Source organism: Tetrao urogallus, assembly GCF_951394365.1.
Source record: "Tetrao urogallus genome assembly, chromosome: 7".
Classification (NCBI taxonomy): Eukaryota; Metazoa; Chordata; class Aves; order Galliformes; family Phasianidae; genus Tetrao; species Tetrao urogallus.
Window position 1 is genome coordinate 31,335,490 of NC_136820.1, and position 11,159 is coordinate 31,346,648.

The 11,159-nt window shown below is 45.1% G+C and overlaps 1 protein-coding gene across 1 annotated transcript in view; it reads right to left on the minus strand.

Moving 5' to 3' along the window:
- FAM171A1 (family with sequence similarity 171 member A1) overlaps positions 1-1,200 on the minus strand; it is a gene marked incomplete at its 3' end in the record, with an annotated part of 83,202 nt that extends 82,002 nt beyond the window's left edge. The window contains exon 1 of the mRNA XM_079538050.1: positions 930-1,200. Coding sequence (XP_079394176.1) covers positions 930-1,023 — 94 coding nt within the window. The 5' untranslated portion in view covers positions 1,024-1,200. The remainder of the gene's footprint in view (positions 1-929) is intronic.
- Positions 1,201-11,159: the final 9,959 nt, after the last annotated feature.

Consider the following 11,159-nt stretch of genomic DNA (forward strand, 5'->3'; position numbering starts at 1 on the left):
CAACAGGAGCTATGAGGCTCACGCTGACCACGCTGGAGATGTTTCCCTCAGCAGTACTGAGTACCATTAGACAGACACGTTTTCTACCTTCTGTCACAACTGCGGTCCCGGTGGGCACGGTGCTGGCACCGGGCCCCCGATTGAGATCTCCCACCACAAGAGGTGAGGCAAGGGGACGCGGGCACGGAGCAGCATCTCCCCATCCCAACCCGGGCTGCGGGGCACAGGGCAGGTGCACCTCATCGCGAGGGCACGCCGTGTCCAACGTACGCGTGCGGATCGGGGCAGAGCAGCGTGCCGGGGCTCCGGCCGGGGCCAGGAGGGCCGCAAGTTGCTCGGGGCCGGGGAGCCGCGCCTGGGGGGCTCGGGGGGCTGCCGCCGGGGTTCTGCTCCGCGCCCCAGCGAGACCGGAGCGGCTGCGAGCGCCGGGGCTCGCCCTGCCCGCCGCCCAGGCCCGCGGGCAGCCCACCGCACCGAACAAAAGGCCCGACCGAGGCTCGGAGACGTCCCGCCAGCCCGGGGTACGAGCCCGCAGCCCCGGGCCTGCCGCCGCCGCTGCCCCTCGTCGCCGCGGCGGGATGGCCGCCGGGGGAGACGGATGCGGCGCAACGGCTCCGGCAGCGCCGGGGGAAGGGGCGGCACAAAGGGGCCGGCGGCAGCCCCTACCCCGCCGCTAACAAAGCTCCCGGCCCGGGGGTCGCGCCGCCCCCGCTGCGGGGCTTCCATCCCGGCGGGGCCGGGGCTGCGGGCGGGGGCAGCCGCGCCCCACGTCCGGAGGGGCCCGGAGGGCTTTCCCACCGCCGCCGCACCTCCCCCCACCCCCCCGCCATCTCGGCCCCCCGAGTCGGCCGCCCGCGCGACTCAGCCCCCCGGGGCCGCGGCACAAAGCGGGCCGGTCCCGCCGCCGTCGCCCCCCTCCCCGCACCGACCTTGAGCCGCCTCGGGCGCCCCTAAGGTTTTGGTCACCGCCTTCCACACGTTGCAGCCCAGCAGGCAGAGGAGAAGCGCCGCCGACCTGCTCATTTCCACCCGCCGCCGCCAGCCGCCGCCAGGGAGGAAAGCGCCGCCGGAGCCGCTGCCCGGAGGAGGAGGAGGAGGAGGAGAAACAGCCGCATCAGGGGCCGGCCCGCTCCGCGCCTCCCTCCATGTTGCCGCGCGCTGCCCCTCCTGCTTTCTCCGCCCGCCGCATTGTCGCCCCGCCGCGGCTCCGCGGCCCGCGCTGTCCCCGCAGGCCGGGCAGGAGGGAGGAGAGGTGGGAGGGCCCCACTCCGTGCCGGGCGCGATTATTTCATTTCATTTTTTTCCTCCTCCTTTTTTCCGCCCCCCTTCCTCCCGTCGGGGCAGCCGGACTCTGCCGCCCGCTCCTTAACCCTTCGCGCAGCCCCGCGCCCCGCCGCGCGGCCCGGCACCACAGCGCCCCCTGCCGGCCGCTCCCCGCACCTCCAGCCGAGGACCGCGCTCCCCACCCCGCTGCCAGCAGCCCCCCCAGCTCCGCACCCTGCGGTTCTACGGCCCGGCACCCCCCGCGGGGCAGTCCGCCCTCCCGCCAGGTGCTGCGTGCTTACCTGCCCGGGGGAGGAAGAGGGGGCGGCTCCTGCCTGGCCGCGCGGCGCCGCCGCGTTCCCTCAGCAGCTGCAAAATGGCCTCCTCGGCGGCACTGCCCCCCGCTGCAGCTCGGCAGGGGACGAGGCGGGCGTGATGGCTCACGGGGGCCCGCGGGACCCACGGCCTGCCCGCCTGTTGCAGGAGAAGCGCTTTTTAAAATAAACAAACGCAACAGCAATCGAAGACCCACCGAGAATGAACGTATCTACTGTTTCTGCTCTCAAAACTGATTAAAAAAAAAATTATTACAAAGAGGGGCGAGAAAGGAAGGGCGAGTGGCTGCAGAGTAGATCCAAAGGCTGAAGTCGTAGTTCTGCTCCCTCTGGGCCACAGCCTCACAGAGCCCTGGGGATGCAGCTCAGGAGATCGCGGCTGTCCCTCCAAGGCTCCCTCACCGGTTTGCATTACTCCATCCCTCAGAGCATCCTTTGGTGCACTTCTTCTCCAGGAGACAGAATACAGTGCCGCAGCACTCACTTCTCTCTCCCTGGCTCTGCTGAGCGTTGTGCTTCTCTGGGGAGCCAGGGCAGAGCTCCTCATGTTTCCTCACCCTGTCAGGGACAGCTATTATGGAAGGGCTTTACACAGCTGTGCAAAGCAAAGCCTCAGCCCTGTGGCTCGAGGCTTTCCCATGATATGGTCCCTGTGCTGCCAACGCTTCAGTTTGCCTGTACAGCTAAAGTCTGTGTACCCTCACAGGAGCATGTCGTGGCTTCAGGTTTTACTTGTAACATAATTCTAACTTTAAATAAAATCTACCATAAAAACATGCTATGTATTTATTTGTAGAAAGCAATACAGTCATATACTACTTCACTGTTTAACCAGAGTAGCTACACCACAAGCTGAAGGCTGCTCCTTTTCTGAATTTTGTGGAACTCATTTCTCAGATGTGATACAGCTGACTTAGCAGTGCTCAGATATATTCCGTTTTATTGAAGAGAAGCTCCAATTGATCATAATATATTTTACCTTAATTTTATTCTTAAGTTGTTCAAATACATCATCTTAGATTTGAGAAATATTGTGTAGACATCACAATCCTTTTTTTGCTGTTTTTTTTTTCTTTCCAATAATTTGAAAGATTTATTTGTAAAACTTGGTCCTATGAGAGAAGTAGGTACAGAAAGGCAATTCCATTCAAAGAAAAGAGCAAATGAGCACATACAGGTCATCTGACCTAACTCCAATTTATCATAAAACAAAGACTTCAATATCATATTATCACATCCAGACTGAACAGCGTGGTCTCAATAGCCCGAAGGATTTATAGCCTGGGGACTATTAGTCACTGTGACACATTCCTTCATAAAGAACAAAGTTGGGCAACATGGTAAAAAAACAAAAACAAACCAAAAAAAAAACCCACTTAATCTACCATCTTTGGACACCCGTGGAGCTAAATTAGCAAAAGTAAGATGAGCTCGTAGCTTCAGAGTTATGCACAAGATTTCTCTGTCCCTGAGGAAAGCTAGACCAATTTGTTACAATGAACTAATGTTCTATTATTTTTATAGTAAACTGACAGTACAGCCTTTGCAACATCAGTTGTTGACTATTCCAAACAAAACTATTATGGCTATATGAAAATAATGTTGGTTTAAATTTAAAGTAAACTCAAAATAATCTCAAAGAAGGTGTTATTCCACCAAAAAACTACCATCCTCTGTCTCCAAGTTATCCATTTCAATAAATTACTACAGCTGCGCATCGAAAAATGAATAAACAGGATAGGAGTGCTTTTCCAGATCTGATCAGTATGTCTGGTTAGTTGTAGTAATGAAAACAGCTTTTAAGTATTATGTAAAAAATGCTTCACTTTCTGCAGAGCAGAACTTAGCAACATTCAACTCTTTGCAAGAGAAAGTTGAAGGAGGGCAGAAAGTACTTCTATGAAGTATTCTATGAAGCTGGATGTTTATTATTAGGGTTCATTCATATTTTGCTAATTTTGCTGTCAAATGCTGGCACTGAATACTTAATAATTGGGGCTGGAAAAGAGATGGGATATTTTACCAAGAAATAGTGTATTGCACTGAGTTTTGTCCAGAATTTACATCTACGAAAACAAAAAGCTCTTTACATAGAGCATGATCATCTTTTCCAAAAATAGAAATACCCACTTCTTCACTAGGAAACAAATAGTTGTTTCAAGATTCAGCTACGGCTGCATTTGTTCACTTGGCCCATTGTGCAGTGAATTTACATTTCAAGAAAAGGAAGTTTCCTATTTCATAGTAAAAGTTACAAGTATAATGAAAGGTTAACTTTGTTTTTCAGTCCTTGCTGTCTTCCTGCAAAGAAGACAGACATCTCGAAGCCACTTACTAAAGCACTTTCCCCTCCCTTGTGGCTGTAAGTTGAGAACTACCACTCTCTGGAATTGGAGAACTCATTGGAATTCAAGACCGCTTTTGCCTTACTGTGTTGCAATTTTTTGCCTGACTTGATTAAGCTACTTTAAAGTTACAAAAGTTGGATCAGAGGAGTTTCAGGTTGGGTATTAAGAAAAATTTCTACCAGAAGAGTGAAAGAGCATTGGAACAGGCTTCCCATGGGAGCGGTGGAGTCACCATTCCTAGAAGTTTTCAAGAAAGCTGTAGATGTGGCTCATCTAGTGGTGGCGAGTTGATGTTTGGACTACATGATCTTAGTGGTCTTTTCCAGCCTTAATGGCTCTATGATTCTATAAAGTCAACTTCATTAGATCAGTGCTCTCACAGCTTTGAGGTTTTATTTAGCCTGGGAATACAGCTTACCTGTGTGAACTACATGGCTAAGGAATGTTACTGAATGCTACCACTTTGCAGAAGCCAATTAGGTATGAAGAAAGGACTTTTCAGCAAGTGTTTATTCACTCTTAGTTTTAAACAACATACAAGTTAATTTGTAGATATTGCAAAATATTCCACTTAATGATAACTATTCAGAGGATGAAAAGAAAACTGGTGTTTTTCATTGTATCCTCATAAGTAATTTGACCTACTGAGATGAGATGCAGATACCTGATCCTGATTAGGCTATGCAGATTGTAAAAACTCAACCGGCATATTCATTACCACATACTACCTACATTAGCTCTCTTACAGAGCTACACTTATAGACTACGCTGTGCACACAGGACTTGTCTCTTTCCCAAATAAGTTAGATACACATATAAATATAGTTATATGGTAGTACTCTTATATACGCACCCATTCATGTCATGAAACAGACCTAGTCTTCCAAATCTTGAGACTGTCCTTCCACCCTTGTTTCAGTGAGCACTGAAGCATCTAATACTAACATATTGTTAATGCCATTGATTTCTGAATGAATGCTCTCTGTGACATATGAGATAGCTCATGTTTAAGAGCTCAGTTCAACTCCTTTTCATACTTAAGCAAATATCTATTATGCTCCGGTCTTGTCTTTATGCCTTTTTTTCCCCCCTCCAATACCTGTTGGCTGGATGTCTTCAAAAGAAAAAATGAACCAATTAACTGCAGCTTGAATAAATAATGCAGGACAGATGTAAATAATATTTGAATACAATAAAATACCCTGAGACAGGTTTCACTGAGATCTTAGCTCTAATTCTTGCTGTTTCTATTCAGAAAGGATATTTGAGCTCTAGCAGTGCTGGTGCAGTGGGGTGGGACGGCTAGATCTATTCCTATCCCATGCTGGGAAGGAAAAATTCCCCTTTCTACAGCATTGTGTATTTCTCCAGTCTAAGCTGAGGCTACACATTATATGTTTTCACATTGTATGAACAAACACGTTTCTAAATAGTTGAGCATTCAAGTCTTGCGTACTAATGTACTCACATGATTAGTTATTATTGAAGCTGTCAGTGCCAGGCATCAGAACACAGGTACTCAAAGAATGTCCTGGAGTATGTGCTTCACTTTGAGTTCAGGCTTAGAGTTAACACTTTCAGTATTCTATGGTGAGTAGTCTCAGAGATGCTTTGGAATGGCATGTTGAACATGCTTATACAAAAAACAAGGTGATTAGTTATTTTCTCTCCCACATCTTCTAGCACATTTTTTTTCAGGTGACAATGTCTGAGCAATGCTCACACAGCCAATGACAAATCCATAGTGTATTAACAGTTAAATATTTTCCATGTATCAAGTAAGTTCAATGATCCAAAAGATGCAAATATTTGTCATAAATGCAAACTACCCAGCCTTTCTTATTGGCAGTACCAGTCTGTGCATTTGAGAATGGCTTTGAAGTACTTTTATCATTTCTAGCAGAGTTGCTGTTTACCAGTGTGCAAGTTACATTACACATGCAGGATCTCACAAAACTAGTCTTAAAAAAATAAAGTGAATGTCTGAATACAAAGCCCTGAAAAGTATTTTGCAATGCTCCTGATAAGAGTAATCAGTAGTTGGCTCCACATCATTTTCACATGGACTCTCTAGGAGATATCTAGTCTTGCATTTTTCGGAGAAAAAAAACAAAATTTCCCAGCCTGGACAAGAATAGCTTCTTATCCTTACTACAAATATGGGAGTGTTTGGATACAATTGTTGTTTTAGTTGCATCCATGCTGAGTGTGGATATAAAAACATAATGCTATCTTTAGCATAAATATGTTCAACCCCGAGGATCTCAGATCATTTCAATATTGACATACACATGCTGTGCTATTTATATGAAAGTCAACGAGTACCTGTATGTGCTGGTAAGGTGAAGAAACGTTTGCTGAAGCAAAACCTGAATGTTTGTTTACATAGGGAAGTTCAGTGCAAAATATATCCCCATACCTGACTGCACAGTAAATTCCTCAATAGTCAACAGGATACGGTCCAGCTCAAACCTTCAGTAAGCATTAAAACCAAACTAGATGTTATTGCCCAAATTACATATTAAATAAATGAATACGTGTTTTGTGGCAACTACCAGAATAGGACAAGGCTGAGATTAGAAAAAGAGACATATAAGTATTACGTATAGATTGCAGAATGGAGAGTGTCTAGGAATTGGGGTGACTAGAAATCAAAGTGAGAGCTTTAGAAGGCTGCGCTACAGCAGCTGCAAAAGCTCTGGGAGGCAAAAGTAAATCTGAAGCAGAGATGAAAGGATGACTAGGGAGTCTTCCGGAAAAAGAAAGGAAAGGTGAAGGAAAGTCTGGGGTGGGGGAAGGAGGGGGGGGTCTGTGGAGTTTGTGGTAACTACAGGGGACTGCGTAGCTTGTACCTCTCCTCCTAGTATGGTCTGCTCAGAAAATGTTGTCTTCATTCTTAGATTCCTTCCCTTTCTTAGCAGAAAATGTTCAGGGTGAGGCATGAAGATGCAAAGCAGGCTCAGGGTCAAGAGCAGTGGCAGGGAACAGCAGAACTGATGCAAGAGATGGGAGAGTAATAATTGCCAGTGCTAGAAGATCATAGACTCCCCTCTGAAATGGGGAATCTTCCTTTTACCATTTGCCTTCTTTTTACAGGAACAAGGAGCAAGTCCGGCCCTGTGTATTGTCACAAAATCTGAAGTCCACTCCTAGAAGCAGCAACCAATCCACCACCCTCTTGGGTTATGGTGGGTTATGGAGTGTATAATCAATGAATATACAGATGTTATAATTAAGAAATATACAGGAAAGTTAGGCTAAGTAAGATTAATGCAACAGGAAGACAATAAATGGAAAATGCTTACTGATGTTGTAGGTTCACAACATTCTCCACGAGGAGTGATCTCCAGGAAGAGATCCTTCCTCAGTGGCAGTCAGTTCTTAAATGGGTCTAGGAGAGGTGGAGCCAGGCTTCACCCCTTCCGGTAGCACAGGAGAATTGCCTTCACCTGTGCTCCCGTGGCTGACTCAGTGCTTGTCTTAGGTGGTCAATCAGAGGTTCAGGCCATGATTCAGCAGTTCCCATACATGGGGAAACATCCGTTCTTCACTGGAGGAAAACAACATCACCTGGAGATTATCTTGCACGTAGACAAATGGACTGAAATAATTAATGAAATAATAATAAGTTGTCTTAGAAGTAAAAAGAGTCTGGACAGACCCTCAATACTGTAAGGAGCCTAGGGCACAGGTTTTCAAAAAAGGCTTAGTACACTACAGGTTATGGTTTCACACAGGGAAGTGCAATTTCAATAGTACTGTGCCTTTCATTTTTCTGAAGCAATTCATATGTCTGCTGGAAAAACATTTGGTGGAAGCATATGATAAAAAAGGGATTCAGATATTAGTCTGCCAGTCCAGCACAGAAATGCCAGTCTTGGTGCTTGTCTAAGCAAGCCATGCACTAATACTTTTATTTGCTGTTATTGAATTAGAGCAGAACATATTCAAACATGCAGCAGCGGAAGTGTCTCTGAAAATGTGGAGATATGCTAAAATCAGCATATGGAGATATGACCAAAGTATTATATGCTCGTCTAAGACATTCATGCAGGGAATAGGCCATAGAGGGCATATTGGCTTATGGGCAGCTTACTAACAGCAAACAAGCCAGAATCCACTAGTGCTAGGTAGAAAGGACTTCATTTAATTGAATTAATTTGAAACAAACAAAAAATATTGGAGTCCCATGCGAACCCCTGTCATTGAGAGCTAAGGATTTAGTAAGTCCACATACAAAACAAAATTCCCGATATAATAAGAAAGGTAACAACACTGACGCTAAGAAGTGTTATAAGATGGCTATGATGAAGAAGTAGCGTCCATCTCTAAAATCCTTTTCCCCTTTAGTGCTATTTGTAGCTCTATTTAGCTGACGGGATGATGCCGTCCTTCTGATATGGGCTTGAAGATCTTAAAAGTTTCTCCAGGAAAAGTTCGATTTTAGCACTGTTGGACACTGCTTATGGGATTGAGCTGCCAAAAGCAGTTACAACACAACAGAAACGATGTCAGATATTAACAAGCCAAACTATCTTTGTGCTACAGTGAGGGATGCCAAAAGCAAACAAACAACACAGGACATTTCTAAAGCAGCATTTTGCATGTAATGCCTTACTACAACTCAACATCTTTCCTAAAGCTCTCAGTGGCTTTTGACCGGTTGTAAGGGCCTGACTTTCTGTGCAAACCATCTGATGAAGTATCCTGAAGGAGCTTAGATCTAGTCATGTGTTGCTCCCAGCCATCTCCCCACGTGAGGCTGGTGGTGCAGCTCCATGGGAAGGTGAGGGGGTGCTCACACCCAGCCAGGTGCAGCTCTGCCCTGGAGCCACTCAGCTGCTTTGTCCTTCCCAATGGAAGTTCCTTGTGTTCCCTCCCTGCAGTTCAACTAAAACAACGTGCAAGAGTGTTGCCCAATGACCCTGAGCTGTCATTAAGATCTTTTGTGTAGTTCTTAGTCTCTGGAAAAATAATGAAACCATTTTATAAATCTATAAAAGAACCTGTCATACATTGCTTGCAAAAACCATAATTTTGAGAAAGATAAAAAAACCAACCTTGATTTTCACAGAAGTTCTGCGAAAATTCTATCAGTCACCTCCTTTCTGTGGCTGCCCTCCCCCTCCCATCTGCCTGTCAGCTCTGCTTTCAGCCCTCCTCTCTCTCAGGACACTTTGCTTTTTCCTCATGGATTCAGCTACATTACCATTCATTTTTCCTCTGTTAGGATTTTCTTTTTCTTACCTGCGTATTTTAAAGTATGTAAGTTTTGCAGTTGGAAATTATAAACTTTTCCTTTCCTTTATCATATTTGAAACCAGCTTACTGTTCCCTCACCTAGAATGCTAAACACAGAACTTTCTTTTTTCCTTCCTTCTCTTTCTTCGTATCAGTTTTTTCCCATACATGTAACCCAAGAAATCTTTCTAAACGTCACCCCTTACTGGCCATGCTTACTGCCATATTCCTGCTCTAGCAACCAAACCCAGTCTCAATTACAACTTTCCCAATAACTCTTACCTTCCTGCTTCAGCTTCTTCTTCATTCAAAACTTAGGAATGTTTCTTTTGACAGAGCCGACTTCAGTGCTTATCTTCACTTTGTGCCAGTTCATCTGCTGACTCAAACAGCCAGCCTGACATCCAATTATTTTTTTCTATGTAAGTAATGGAAATATGTTTTTTAAAGCTACAGCTCAGGTTTTATTTTAAAGGTAATTATGCAGCAGCATAAAAATAATTGAAGGTTATCAGTAATTTAAAAAGGTGGAGAATTATGCTACAATACTGGAACCTCCAAAATATATGCCCTTCCAGGGTTTATCTGAGCTTGATGTTAAAAATATTTCAAGCTATTCTTTTCACCATATCATACCACTATTACCGTCAGCCATTACTAAAATTAATTTTTAGAATATCTCACTTTTATCAACCTGTTAAAAACAAAATATTGAGGCAGTTATTGGTACTATTTTTCTCAGATGACTGCTCTGCTGCAGCTGATCACCACACATCCCATCAAGCCCTAACCATTTCTGAGACAACCACAGCTGTGCCAGCAAATGCACCTAGTTCCTTAGCTCCCCAGGGCCCAGCTTTAAATTAGCTGCTGCTAAGCAGTGCTCCTCCCACTGCAATTAATGTGATGTGCATTGTAAGGTTTTTTTCCTTCTGTCACTACACTCATGCTGTTTTTACAAATGTCAAACTCATGCACAGTTTGCTACTAAGTTGTCTTACGTGATGTATATGGATTAATTTCTACAATATTAGTATATAGAAGCTGCTTGGTTTTTACATGTGTTTTTTCTTAGGTGATCTCAATGGTTTACTTACTTTTATTGTGATTCTCACAATTGTGGCTGTCCTAAAGCTTGATGTCCTGAGAAGCACCTTTGTGTACCTGTGCCCTTTCCTTGTTCTACCATCTCTCATTATTTCAGAAGTAATAAATCAGAGCCAAACCCATCACCCATTTGCTGCTCCCTGCAACATATGGAAATAGAAGCAGACACAGTCCTGCTGAGATTCCAACTGCACCCATTCTCAGCACATGGCACAGAGGAAGGAAAAAACAAAAGGAGAAAAAAGGCACAAAGCAGAGTAAAGGTGTGGGAAGGCAATGTCAGAAATCTGCTGGAAGAGGATGACTGAGGGATTGGTGAGCTTTGTAAGCGTTCTCTTTGGTGAGACGGCAGTGCTCTCTATGCTAAACTTCAGGAGAGAATTTAGTCCTCACCTTAGAGAAAAGGAGAGAGCAGGTCTTTACCTGTGTGTTTAAAATACAAATGACAAGAGAAAATGAAGGGGTTTCATCTGAAGACTAAGAAAATTAAAAGACTACTAGCTGTTATATTGAAAAAAAAAAAAAAAAAAGAAAGAGTATTTAAATATGATTCACTGCTTTTCTTTTCTGAGTGCACCGAGACTTAACACCTTTTGTAAACTAGTTGCAGCCAAGAAGTCATCTTTATACATCTGTGCTGGGACTTTTTCAAGTCAGGTTTTTCATATCTTCCCCCGTATTTCCCTGCACGCCTATTAGAAATGTACAAAATTCCGTACTCTTCTCTCTTTTCCATTGTATTCCTGCATTTGCCCAGAGAATGTAGATGTGGCTGAGTAGCCTGCTCATTTGAACTGCAATACTTTTCACAGTAAGCTGGAGGCATACTTGATGTACTGACTGAAGCGTAACTACAGAACCCATC